Source organism: Pimephales promelas, chromosome 24, assembly GCF_988280905.1.
Source record: "Pimephales promelas chromosome 24, fPimPro1.hap1.1, whole genome shotgun sequence".
NCBI lineage: Eukaryota > Metazoa > Chordata > Actinopteri > Cypriniformes > Leuciscidae > Pimephales > Pimephales promelas.
The window spans coordinates 25,175,558-25,189,902 of NC_142792.1; the positions used below are offsets into that span (position 1 = coordinate 25,175,558).

At 35.6% G+C, this 14,345-nt stretch overlaps 1 protein-coding gene across 1 annotated transcript; it reads right to left on the reverse strand.

Annotated features, from left to right (window-relative positions):
• Positions 1 to 3,689: 3,689 nt before the first annotated feature.
• Positions 3,690 to 10,820, reverse strand: LOC120485541 (uncharacterized). The gene is made up of 4 exons (XM_089126954.1): positions 10,739 to 10,820; positions 6,136 to 6,253; positions 3,769 to 4,739; positions 3,690 to 3,728 (listed from the first exon to the last, which is right to left on the reverse strand). The coding sequence occupies exons 2-3, from the start codon at positions 6,209 to 6,211 to the stop codon at positions 3,886 to 3,888; spliced, it is 930 nt and encodes a 309-aa protein (XP_088983080.1). The 5' UTR covers positions 6,212 to 6,253; positions 10,739 to 10,820; the 3' UTR covers positions 3,690 to 3,728; positions 3,769 to 3,885.
• Between the last annotated feature and the right edge of the window lie 3,525 nt (positions 10,821 to 14,345).

The following is a 14,345-nucleotide window of genomic DNA, read 5'->3' on the forward strand; positions in this document are numbered from 1 at the left end:
TATTAGATCACGAGATAGTCTAAAGCCAGATAAAACTTTTGAAAATGGAAGAAATTATTGTGAAATACATCGCTAAACATGGTTCTCAGGGAATGTTTGACGGAATAGAGAATATTTTTGATAAACCATATCAGTGGGCGATCTCTAAGTTTGAAAATGATCCCAAAATGCCTAAGAACAAAAATGGGAAAATTGCTAATGCACTTCAAGCTCTTTTTGCTTCATACAAAGTAACTAGGAGGAGAGTAGATGAGTTAGAGGCTGAAAATGAGCGACTCAGTGTTGGGGTGATTTCTACAAAAAATTACCTGGCTAGTGAAACGATATGGAAAGAAGAAAAGGTCAAGATGCAGAATGAGATCGCACTTCTTAGAACTAACAATAGTATGCTCAAATCATCTGTGGAAATATTGTCCAAAAATTTGGAGGAAGCAAAGGCGGCTTGTCAGTTCATGATAAAGAGTGACACAACTGAGAAAAAACATAGTAAGACATTGTTAAATGTCAGATTGTGTAACCCAGTTCCAGAAATGCCAGATTTACAGGAAGACAGAGCTGAGGGTTGGGAAAAAGATTCTCAGACATTCAGCAGCCAATACTCAGACTGTACAGTCAGATTTCCCATGGCCCCAGTCCATACTACGACGACTATGCATGCTAGTGAAGGTAGAGAAGAGCCAATTACCTCTACCATAGTCCGAGGATTTAATCCAACTGAACTAGAAACTATGATCAAGAATATTGGTAAATTTGATCCTGCCAAACAAGATCCATTAGATTTTCTGAAAAACTTGGAGGAATATGCTGAAGTGTACAATTTAACAGATGGTGAGGTGTGTAATGTGTTAAGAATGTGCTTGCCTGACACTTTGTCTGGAGCCTTAACTCAGAAAGTAAAGGACAGAAATGCTAATAAGTCAGAGAGGAAAAAGGCACTGCTTGAAGTCTTAGGTGTGATGTCAGTTAATTGGGATAGAATATCTGAGATGCGCATGAGGAAAGGGGAGCATCCAGCAGCTTTTTCAGAACGATTATTGGAGATGTTTAAAACTTTCAGTGGCAATCCTGATATTACTAAGAATGATGTCAGTTTCAAGACTGCCTTGATTAACAAATGTGACCCACTCACCCGGTCTGCTGTGACAATGCTTGTGACTCCACTCTCTGAATACACTGACATTATTGGTAAAATGACACAGTTTTACAACAATAACGCTAATAGTCAAATGAAAACGGTCAAATCTAGACATCCAGTTGCTGCCGTTGGCGGGAGAGAATGTTGGTCTAATGGTTTCCATCATAGACCAAGGATATTTGCAAGAATAAATTCAGAAGGTGTTGTTATTTGCTATGCATGTGGAAAAGCTGGTCACATTGCTAGACATTGTCAAGACAATGAGAGACTTCTACAAAGCTTTGTCTGTCATGCATGTGGAAAGGATGGTCACATTGCAAGGCACTGTTTGGAGAAAAGAAAGGAAGATCAGGAAGTTGTTTGTTTTGCTTGTGGACTGATGGGGCACAAGGCAAGAAGGTGTCACTTGTCACACAAAAGAAAGTTGAGCTATCATGGTTTGCTTAAGAAAATAGGCAATTTAGAAACCCATTTGGCAATGTTGAAAGGAAATAAAGAAGCGATTCACACCTTGTCCAACGTATCACCGCATGAGCAACAGGACTGTAGCTCAGTCTCAAGCAGATGCTGATACAAATTAGAATTAGGTTTATGATAGTAACACGTTTTAGAAAAGGATTTACTATCAAAAGGGGGGTGATTCTTTATGCAGTTGTAATTTATAACAAATGTTTTAATGACATTATGTTTAAGAATATATATTTTTTTGTTTTAAATGTTACCAATGTTTGATGTTTAAATGTGAAAAGATGATTGTGGGGGAAACGGGGGGCAACCTCTTCTTTTGGTCATTGTTTCAGATATAAGCATCGAGATGTTTGCCTGAAACGTGTAACCTCCTGGAGAAAGATGACATGGTCGTTTGAAGGACAAGAAGGAAGTAGAACCAGTGGAGCCAGGGGATTCTCTCAAGAAAAAGAACAGAATACAGAGATTTCCAGACCTGCAAGATCCAGAACTCCAGGCCTAAGAGACCTAGAAACCCTGAGACCCACCATGGAATGGATGGAACTGATGAAGAGGCACAGACTCGAGCACAACAATGACTGCGTCTTCTAGAAGAACTTATGGTCCATGTGAAAAAGAATAGACAATGAGAAAAGAAACAAGAAGAGATCAAACCATTTCAGAGACTATAGACAGCAGTCTTTGCACATGGAAAACAAGTGGGCAGAGGACATACCCACTCTAAGAAATGCACAAAGGCACAAAGACTGAACATGAAGAGACAAGTATATGCATACTCATTTGCATTAGATATATTGTTGTCAAGTGGATGCACACATGTGGATAAAGGATGTCCACACTGAGAAAATGAAAAACCACACACCCACACACACACACACACACACACACACACTCACTATATTGTCTATTGATTGCTGATTGTTTGAGTTATCAAAGCTAAAACAAAATGCTAACATCACTGATACACATTATGAAGAAGAAAAAAAAACGAAGTTTTGACAAAAACAAATGCATGATGGAGACTTGGCTATTGGCTATACTGGTTTACTTTGAGATGTAACCTTTAAAACTGCTGTTTGTGTATGTATCATTCTTATTATCGGTCAGTGCGTTAGGTTATGTTGTATGTGTTCCATGTTGAAACGTCAGGTTGAAGATAATTCTATGATCAATATTGGACGTTCCCGTTGGATGTGATGGTTCTTGATTACCTCTCTCAAACCCAAATATTTTTCAAAAAAAAAAAAAAAAAAAAAAACACAAACTTAACACAAACTATGATAGGTCTGCTCAAGTGAAGTAGAGCTGTAACCAGTGTGCATGAGGTGTCATTCCTATGACGGGTAAGACTTCTCCGATGGCCATAGGGGGGCAACCTAAGCCAGGGTGGCACCGCCACTGGGCACCTGCCCACCAGGAAAGGGAGGTGTTATTTAGGAAAAGGGAGTGGATGTGATGCTACTTGTGGCCAAGAGCATCAAAGGGGGGAATCTGTAAGAAATTACAGTCTGCTCCGATCAAACTTCCACTCCAATATAGATTATATTGAAATGTTCCTTCACTTGAAAGAGCTTATTTATCATAGAATCAATTCCTTACAATCTTAAACAAAATCACAGAGTCACGTTTATCACCTATAGAGTGGGAAAGACAGTGGGTATTCAAGAACCATCTTGATTAGGGAGTTTCTGAGAGATATTATCACCTTTAAACATTTGACCGTATCACTCTAACACTTGTATCGTTCTCTTCGATTTACATTTAAAGACAGAGTTTGGAATAACAAAGACATAGACACGGAGGCACCACTTGTCTCGTTCTCTTCAATTTACATTTAAAGACAGAGTTTCAGCCCCACGCTGATAGAGAAGACAAATCTGTTTGCCTTGATTTACATTTAAGAGAAAGCTTAATTTACATGCTGAGAGGGAAGACAGATGTAATACTGTATAAAATGTTTGCGCTGGAATGAGCTCGGGGTTCATTCTGACGCCGGTGAACCCAAGGTGCTTCGTGTGCCTTGCCACTGCTAAGCTGTAAATAAACTTCATTTTTGAGATCTTCGACGTCCACTTCATTTTTCTTACAATATTCATTATTCAGTTCCTTTTCTCTCTCACTCTCTCTACACACACACACACACACACACACACACACACACACACACACACACACACACTTCATTCTTCATGGAATTTTACAGCAATATAGAAGCTTATCTAATATCGTGAATGGACAAGTGATTGTTGAAATAGCTCCTTTTACTAAACCTCATGCACAGATCACTCCAATTTCTTGTCAGAATGAGTGTGCAAATGACGTTTCAGGTCTCTTTTATACACAAAACTACTTCCACACTGAGGGCACGTGAAAGGCCTCTCTCCTGTGTGAACTCTTATGTGAATCTTTAGGTTTCCTTTAAATGTGAAACTCTTGTCACACTGAGGGCAGATATAAAGCTTCTCTCCCGTGTGAATTCTTATGTGAACGTCAAGGTTGGCTTTGTTTTTACAAGTCTTTCCACAGTGATGACACATGAAAGGCTTCTCTCCAATGTGAGTTATTACATGATTCTTAAGGTGATCACAGTCTATGAAACTCCTTTCACACTGATGACATGCAAAACTGTTTCCTCTTGAGTGAATCCTCATGTGTTTATTATAAGTGGCTTTAAATCTCATACTCTTTCCACACTGGTCACATGTGAATGGGTTCTCTCCGGTGTGAACTCTCATGTGAGTCTTAAGACCTCCTTTTCGTGAGAAGCTCTTCCCACAATGATTGCAGATGAAAGCGTCTCCTCCAGTGTGAATTTTCATGTGGACGTTAAAGTTTCCTCTTTGAGTGAAACTTATTCCACACTGCTGGCAGGTGAAAGGCTTCTCTCCTTTATGAAGTCTCATGTGGACATTAAGATTTCCTCTATGAGTGAAACTTTTCTCACACTGTTGGCAGTTAAAATGGCGTCTGTTTTTTGCCTTTTGACCTTTTTTTCGTGAGGTGGTCTTTTTTGTCTTTGAGCAACCAAAACATTTTTTTCCATTTTCAATATCCTGGTCAATATATTCTTTCTCATTCTGTATTTTCACTTCAATTTCCTTTGGTTCTTGACTCTCCTCTTTCAGCTGCATCAGGTCTAAAACAAAGCAAATACCAGTTAACCCTTTTTAATGGCAAAGCAACAGACTTAAAAACCAAAATAAAAAAGCATCCAAAACAAATAACATCAAAACCAGTATACAAGACTCTATACACACTAAGCTACTAAAAGAGGTGTTAAAAGTTTTAATTGTAAATAATTACATCGTAAACTACTCACACCTTTGGCAGAGAAATAACCCCCAAAAGATCATTTTAATTCATTGTTGTGCAAGATGAGAAGTATAGAGTAGACTTTACAAAAAAGTTATTTTAAAAACAAGTTTATTATTTTATTGAACTAATTTATTACACACACTTTTTAGGCTGCATCCTTTAACTTGCACATGGTCTCGCCCCAATGCAGCAATAAACTTTTTTCAAAATAACCTTCCAGAATATAGGCAGCTGCTGATATATGAACAGAAAAAACAAGTCAAGTCAAGTTACTCGTTTACACAAATTCTTTGTACAAATGACAACTTTGTAGAAAAAGATGGATCTGCGAAAATTACTAAAAATGCTGTAATATGCATGCCAGGCCAGTAGTTGGCGATGTCACTTTGTAAGGAACCAATCAATCAAGATGGCAAAAGCATCAAACTATTTTATCTGGTTAGACAATTAGGTTTCTTTATTGCTACAAGTGATTCTGGACTAAAAAGCAGCAACATGTCAGGAAAATGTGGACTGGGAGTCATGCCAGTCTAAGTATTCTGATATCTTGGAGGCGCATTTCAATTGATGCCAGAGGTTGTTAATTCCCGAAGAGACCTTCTTCAAGTAGGTTTGGTCATTACTGTCCAATGTTGTTTTAGTCATCCCAAGTCATGGAGAGTATTGATTTGAACTTTTGTTTTGCCCCCATTTTTCATGAGATCTAAGACTTTCACAGATTTGTGAACAATATTAGTGTTAGTGAGCACTTCTCCTTTGCAGAGATAATCCATCCACCTCACAGGTGTGGCATATAAAGATGCTGACAACATGATTAATGCACAGATGTGCCTTCACAGGTGTGGCTTCAGTGTTAGCAGTGCAAGGTATGTGGTAAATATTGTTATTATGTCAATGAACTCTGTCTGGTCTAAGATAAATAATTGCATTAATTAATTAAATAACCCTTCATTGGTGTAAACTCTGAGAGAGGAACAAAGACCAGCAAGGTCTGAAGGTGGTGTCCAAGAATCCAACTGTGGCCACCCTTATATAAAAACTACTGGACTTTAAATTGGGCTTGTAGTCATGTGAAGTCACAGCATTGTGTTCTGTTTAGCCCAGTCTCACAGGTGAAGTGGAAATAGCGTCATTTTATGAATGTATTTGATAAGATAATAACTTAGAAATTTGTGACAGGCTTGAGTTAATTTAGGTCCAGGATGAATGAAACCAACCTGTTTGTCTCTCAGTATCTTCATTTTCCACTTCTTCAATCTTCATGTTTTCACTCTCCTCTTTAATAAATGCCATCTTTATGTCATGTGGTTCTCAGTTACTCCAACCTGAGTTGTCCTGTCATATTGAAAATAATAATAAACAACAGAAAGAAAAATAAATCTCAATCTCTATGTGATTCCTTAACAGGGCTGCACTACTGTTTTTAAACCAAAACTGTGCTTTAAAAGGGTGTGATTATTTCAATAAAGGATATGGTAACAAGCATCCACTTAGTCAATGAAGGTTTTTGTCCTGTGTATTTACCATTTGATGAGATTACCAGAGATTAACCAATAGGGAGAATTTTAAAAGGATCATGAACTGTTGTCTGAGGTCAACTTATTACGTTCACATGGTTTTTAGATTCAAAAACACCATGATGAATAAGTAATAGGCTATTTTCTAACCTGGTTTTGCACCTAGCCCCTGAAAACCCTGAGTTTTTCTGGGTGTGCAGCATTTAAAGGTACAATATGTAGGATTTTTAGACACCAAGGGCCTGTTTTAGAAAGGAGGTTAAGTGAAAACTCTGAGTATGTTAACCCTGAAATGAGGGAAACTCTGGGTTTTCCGTTTCAGAAAGGGGGGTATATCAAACCCGAGAAAGCAGAGTAAGTCAAGCCCGTTTCTGAAAGAGAGGTAACTTATACTCAGAGTCAGTTACCATGGTAACTTACTCTGTGAACCTAACCTGGTCGGCAGCAGGTTTTCTTCAGTAAACCCAGAGTTTCTTGCGGTCTCCTCCCCTTTTTTAAAGAGTAAGTGCTGTTTAAACACCAACACTAAAATGTATTTACACATTCTTTAAGGAATATATATTGTTTGTCCATGGTTTAATTGACTAAATCTGTTTTGCAGCACTTTACCAAAAAATAAAAGGATTAAAATGTTTGCTAAACTTTTATTTGATTACCACCGTTTTTGATAATATATTTCTATTAAATCATTAAAAAAAATAGAACTCGATTATTTTTCAAACATAATTTATTAATGATAAATAAGATGTTAATCTTATTCATAATCAATTATTGAAGAAAGTTGATTATGTTTTATTGAACAAATGTTTAATTGTCATTTTAACTGATGACAATAATAACCGTAATTTAATAATGCAGTTTATATATTTAATAATTGTTTAATACCATAAACCGTGATATTTCTGAGACGGTTATCATACTGTGAAACTCTCATACGTTACAACCCCACATTGGGGAGTTCCCCACCCCACCCCTGCTGTTAAACAAATTACTCAGCAACTTTTCTACTCATGTTTTAAATTAACTACTTTTTACTTGAGTAAATTTTTAGACTGATACATTTTTACTTAAGTAAAAGTAAAAATACCAAAGTAATAGTAGCCTACTTTAGGTTGAATAACATTCTTCCAGTTTCCCCTCTGATATTATAACAGTAAGTTACTCTAAAATAGTTATGAATTATTAACTACAAATGTCATCTTCAACGGTGTAGTTAGATTAATGTAACAATTACTATCTCTAGAAAGTATTGGTTTACATATTACTAAATCCTATATCAACCTCAACCACTTGATTAATACAACGAGGAGAGACAAGAAACTGCACTTTTAATGCTTTCAAATTAACAATATACAATTGTATGAATTATTCTTGAATTGATCAAAGTGTGTAGAGGGAGAAGGTTGCATAAAAAATATACTTTTTAAAAATGTATGTTAAATCCACTATTGTTTTATTCTGAATTGGTCTATAGTTTATGCAGTAGCCTTTTTTATGTAATTGCATCATATTTTATTTTAAATTACAGAAGAATTAAGAGTAATCCCTTTAATTAAATTACAAAATTTAGATTACTTGGTAATTAATCACACCCAAAACCTCTTTTTGTCTGTCGCTGTTGCCATGGTGACTCATAATATCTGCGCTCCATTGCTAATGCCTTTTTATAGTTGTGGTGCACACGCTTAACTCAGAGTCAGTCAACTCAGAGTTGATTGAACTGACTCATTTCAGCTTTTCTGTAACCGAAAACTCAGAGTTTCCCATCTCAGTATAAGTCAACTAAGAGTTCAAGCTTTAACTCAGAGTTGGTTGAACTTCCTTATTGAAACGGGCCCCCTGGGGTCACTATTTATGACACAAAGCATCAAGCAGAATTATGGATCTTGTCGTCAAGCTGATGGATCTTTAATAGATGAGTGAATAAATACAGTGATGTTTTTAACAAGACTGTGGTATGAAGCAGGGCGCACTTGCTAATGAGAGACATCAGCGCCACATGCAACGCAAGTCCGCAAGTTCACACGCCATGTTTCCTTGGTTAGATTTTTTCACACGATTTACAAATAGTTGGAAACATTTGTGATATTGTAAGTAATCAACTAAACAAAATATATATCATAGGCCTTGTGGTTTTTGGATATTTTACTGCAATAATATGAAGACATTAGAACGGCAACAACAAATATATATTTGGTAAATTTATAGTAAAATTCAAACTGTTAACAATAATGTTGGGTCTTAAATTCAAGTAAGGAATAATTGACGACAGGCCAAATGTGGCCATGACATAAAGCGCTTTATTTTTCTAATAATTCAATGGCCCAGAGTCAATTATTCATCTTATACCATGGTTACCGCACCTCAAAACGGTTTTCCCTTGCCAGTGAGAAGTTAACAGGTTGTTTAACTATTTTAACTGATGAAATCGTCAGAGCAGTGCTGACAACACTAGGGGTGTAACGGTACATGTATTCGTATTGAAGCGTTTTGGTTCGAGGCTTCCGGTTCGGTACGCATACAAACTGAACGATTGCTTGGACCATTTTTCCTGCTGACAAAATTCTAGCTGGCGCGGCCACCACAACGTGGCGCAACATGAAATGGCAAGCGTAATGAAAGCAGAACGAAACTGCGCTACTAATTATGTGCTTCACGGATCGTTTATCATTTCGGACCTGCAACATTTGTGCAGCGCGAGCCGATCTCGATCAAGCGACACTTTTACTACACAGCGTTAAGAGATCCAGTGAAGAAAACATTTGAATTCGCCACTGAAGTAATAACATCGCTGCGAGATCTAGTGAGAAGCATTGACATTTCTCTGTTATTAACCGTAGATCTCTATTAGATCAAACAGCGCTGTCATGGAAACCAGGAGAAACATTGTGCCGTGAATGAACTAGTAATACTTTACGTCCACAGACCAGCAACATTCACCATGGATTTAATATAGTGACACGTAACCAGTTTGGCTGGAATAGTGAAATGCTTTCAAGTACTTCACACATCTTTTTCCAGCACTTCAAAACTCAAATATTATATAAATAAATATAAATATATTTAAATGTTATTTTTAATGTGATGACCAAAACATTTGTTCTTCCTTCAACGATGACTCCCATTTATAAACCTGAAAGTTTCAAGATGTAAGAAAACTCAAACTTATATAAAAGTATTTTTTCTTTGAACAAATATGAAATTTCTCTGGCATTTCTTTCTTTCTTCTGTATCAAAAATGTACTGAACCGTGACTTTAAAACCGAGGTACATACCGAACTGTGATTTTTGTGTACCGTTACACCCCTAGGCCTAGACAACACCCAATTGTGTTTCCATACTGCAAATTACAGTGAACCGCAATTGTTTTCGTATGGTGCTCAGTCATGGCCAAAAGGATTTAAGTAGAGAATTGTGAAGTGATCTCTTCTAGTAAATTTAAAGATATGGATTCGGACAGTAATTAAATTACCAAATGACCTTAGTGTTAAAAAAAAAGATAATTTGGCAAGGGATTTGTAGGCTACATGGGTTGTGGGAGAAAAACACAGACATTATGGATTCAGATGGCAATAAAATACAAACTAATCCATGTAAAAGCTGGAAATACTTTGTCCACATGAGAATCCATTATCATCTGAAATACTGTTGCAACCTTAATGTATATTTTGGTCAGTGTTTTTTATTCTTAAAAGATTAAGATTTGTTTATTTAACTTGAATAAAGTTACTATAGTTATTTATTTGCTTTAGTTGTCATAACATTATTTTAAAAAAAAATTAAATGCCACAATGTTAGTGTTTTAAATAATCATTTAAACAGTTTGTGATTACGATACAAACCAGTAGCTCTTTTTTAAATAATAGTAAATCGCAATTTGGATCAAATAAAAAAAATAAATAAAAATCGCAATTTGCTTATTCCTCCAAATTGTGCAGACCCATTACTACGTAATTTAACAGATGACACTTTTATTACATTCAGGTTTCATAAGCATTTTTAGAAATTCACCAACAAACATTTGCATTTCAACCTAAATTTTACCTCACAATAAAATTGTGTCAGATCAGACTTTAATTGAAATTAAAATGTCTTTACATTTACGATATAAGGTGAGAAATGAGACGCACCTTTGCTATCAGTCATTTGTGTACGCCCTTTACTCAAAAACAATAACGTTTATTAATGTTAGATAAGCATTGCAATGTTACATTCAAAAATAATAAATTAATGCACAATACTAATAAATACTATAAAATAGAGAGAACAGTTTGCATCGATTTAAATGCATAAAAACACAAACCTTTCTTCAGCCGAATCACAAGAGGCAGCAGCGCGGCGCCGACTTATGACGTCAGATCACCAAACCAAAATAAAAGTCCCGCTCGCACTGCTGTGTCTAAAATCACAAAAGTGCATAGAAAAAAAGGAAAGCATACTTTACTAATAAAATAACATATCAGGGCTATTAAGAGTTGAGATCCTAGTGAAATACATATTTAAATATGTTGTCTAATAGTGTGCTGAAAACAACTGCCAATGAAAGTGTATATCTATTATCTATGTAGGAGAAAAACAGTCTGTTTGAATGCAAATATCATCTTTAATAGGTTTTTGGAAAACTTCATTAAACAAAATGTGTTATTAAAATGATTTTTAATTAGAGCCATTGACTACTTTAATAAAACAAAAACAAATACACAACATTCAATATTAACATGTTGCCGTGTGCCATTAATAATGTGCAGAATTAATGTCTATTTTTCACTAAGATCACTCCATCCAGGCCACTCCATTTTTCGTATAAGCTGATGAACTAACGTGGATATATATACACATGAAAGAATCCAAAGCCCATTAGGCATTGTGATGTAAACGAAAATGGCCCATTGCCTGCCATAACTCATAACTCATAAGAGATCATTAGTGACAGTGGAGTTGAGACATCTGGTTGGAGCAGTTGTGTAAGTAGAAATATAACATTTCATAAAACAAAATGCTAATATTTCTCATTTATTATTCGTTTTGTTTTTCTTTGTTTTTACTTCCCCCAGGCATCCACCGCACTCCTCTCGGGATCCTCCTCTTCCTCATCCTCTCCGTTTGCCTGTACTCCCTCCGTCCTCAAGCAGGATTTTAAAGAGGTAAATGGAAAAATAGCCTGTTAAACTCTGTATTGTAGTTATCATTGTTTTGTTATTTTTTTTGTTTGATTTTTACTCCTACAGGTCATCTGCAGCAGTTCAACTGGGGAATCCTCCTCTTCCTCATCCACCTCCTTGCAGAGGTGGAAAGAGTACTGAATATTTGTACTCAAGTAGTTGCTAAAATAATACTCAATTACAAGTAAAAGTACTGGTTTTAAAAATGTACTTAAGTAAAAGTACAAATACCCCTCTCAAAAACTACTCAAGTACTAATTACTTTTTAGCCTGTGATATTTATTTACTTTTGTGGAAATCAAGTTATTAAAATGGTCTAATATGATTATTATTATTAATGAATTATAATGCAACATAAATATGCTTGTTAGGTTATTTTATTAATGAACAGTTTTTATTTTATTTTATTTTTACATTTAAAAAAATCTGACTGGACAATAAAGATTTTCAAAAGCAGTTATTTAGCACTGACAAAGGCAGCATTTAGCAGTTATCAGCATTTAGCACTGACACATGCGCAATCTAGAGAGACTGTCAATCGGTGCATTTACATTGTTATGCCAGTGGGTCGCAGCAAGAGACTGTTTTTACGAAAGAGTTATTATTAAACTCTTCATTCTAAGCTTAAAACACGAATTCAATATGAATAAAACAATGTGTTGACAATGACATACAATCTAACTTTGAGCGCAAGTTTACAATGCTAAATCTTTATTACGGTATATGTGCTTGTCACCTGAGTAACTCTGAAGCTCATGTTTCAAGTGATATTTTTAGTCAAATTATCGTGATGTCTACCCAAAATTAAAAAAAAAAGCAACTATCACATAAATTTACCATAATGTATTTTTTTTTAGATTAGAGGCTGAAGCCTTGTAAACTGAAATCAATGCAGATGGCAAACAAAGTTTTTTTTCCCGGTCCAAATACAAGTGTTTTTATTAGCCCGCCCACGATCAGTCATGCTGGTCAAAGATTTTAATACTTTTTTCATTTAATTACTTCCACCTCTGCCTCCCTGTTTTCCCATTCTCCCTCTTCAGCAGGATTTTGGAGACCTGTTGATCTCTGGAGGCTATTGTAGTTACCTTTTTACATTTAATTGAAGTTTTGTTAGATTTTTACTTCTCTCCAGTATTTTGCTGATGAAGATGACTTTTCAAAAATATTTAATTTGCTCATTATGACCATATGTGAAAATTTTCAGATAATTCCAATTATTCTATTTTCTCTCTTTTATTTATTAATTTTGTAGATACATTTTTACAATTTTAAAAGGTGTGTGAGAATTTTATTTGATTTTACACACACATTATTTGTTTACATTTTTATTATATAATAAACTAGTATACTTGTGAAATAAGCTCATGTTTGAGCCATAGGCTGTAATACACATGTATTAAAAATGGCACATACATTTATGAAACGGAATAAAAAAGAGACTAAAAGGAATTGAATTTACTCTTTTCTTTTTATACATTGCATTTTTAATCCATAAAGTCCCTCAATCCTTTACGTAGCAGCAAAGCATCTCAATGTCATTCAGTTCATGCAGTCATTTATGTTTATTTATACATTATGTGTATCTTCTTCATATATCTTTATCTCACTATTTGTGTACTGTTGTCGTCTCAGTGAATTGGAAGCTTCTGTGATCAAAATAAAAGTTTTTTAGAGTGCAGACCAATTGTTACATGGTCTCACCTTTGTAACTGGGAGAGTGTGATGAGTGTGTTGTTGATAGTAGCTATATAAAGAAAATGGGTTAAAAGTTAATTAAGAATGAGAAGATAGATGGATATTGGGATTTCTTAAATACTTTTAGAGTTAAAGGCACACAAACTGTGGAAAAATACTATTTATGGCACTCAGGAATGTTCAATTGTGGTGATATATTATTTGTTCTTCAGAAAATGTGCAACCATTAAAAGTGTGAAGCAATTTTCTCATGTAGCCACATTGAGATCCGTATCTCTGGAAATGAACCATATTGGGCTTCAAAATTAAGGAACCAAAAGAAAAGTTAGGAATTAAAATCTAAAATAATATTAAGATATGAGTTACAGACATGCAAACGTCTAATGTTGTAAAATGGCAACCGGAATGATTCCAGAGTCCGTGTGTTGCACAATTCCTGTCAGATCCAATATAGACGGCACAGCACCGTTCTTTACTCTTAATCGCTCTGCAAATCCAGTCTTGTTTACAAAACAATCCTCAGTGAAATGAAACGAACAGATGACGATGTTTTACCTCATCAGCTGGAACGTCATTAAAAATAAAGTTTATCCATGCAGTCCTATTGGAATCCACAGGAAGCTTATGCAGCGACTGTCTTCTTCCACTACCAGGCGCTGCACAATATTCTGTATTGCTCGGTAGATTGATGCGGTTTGTCATCATGAGGTAGGCATGTGTATGTTATTTAGCTATGTGTGTAATGCGCGAATCGGTGGGCGGGGCTAAACTGGCCGTGTTGAAGCAGGCGTTGATCATTTTCTGTGGGGGTGGTGTTTTATCCTCTTTGACGTCATAGTTCCCCACTTTGAAAAACGAGTCGTTTTCAGAGGCTGGTGTCAATAAAAGCTTTTATTGGACTAACAAGGACGTTTTCAGTTCTGAAACTTACAGGATATTCTTATAATATGATGAAATCTTAGATGTTAAAAGCTCAAGGAATATTTGATTTCTCAGTTCATCACCCCTTTAACAGATCATTAAAAACCTCAGCACTCAAAAGTGCACAGC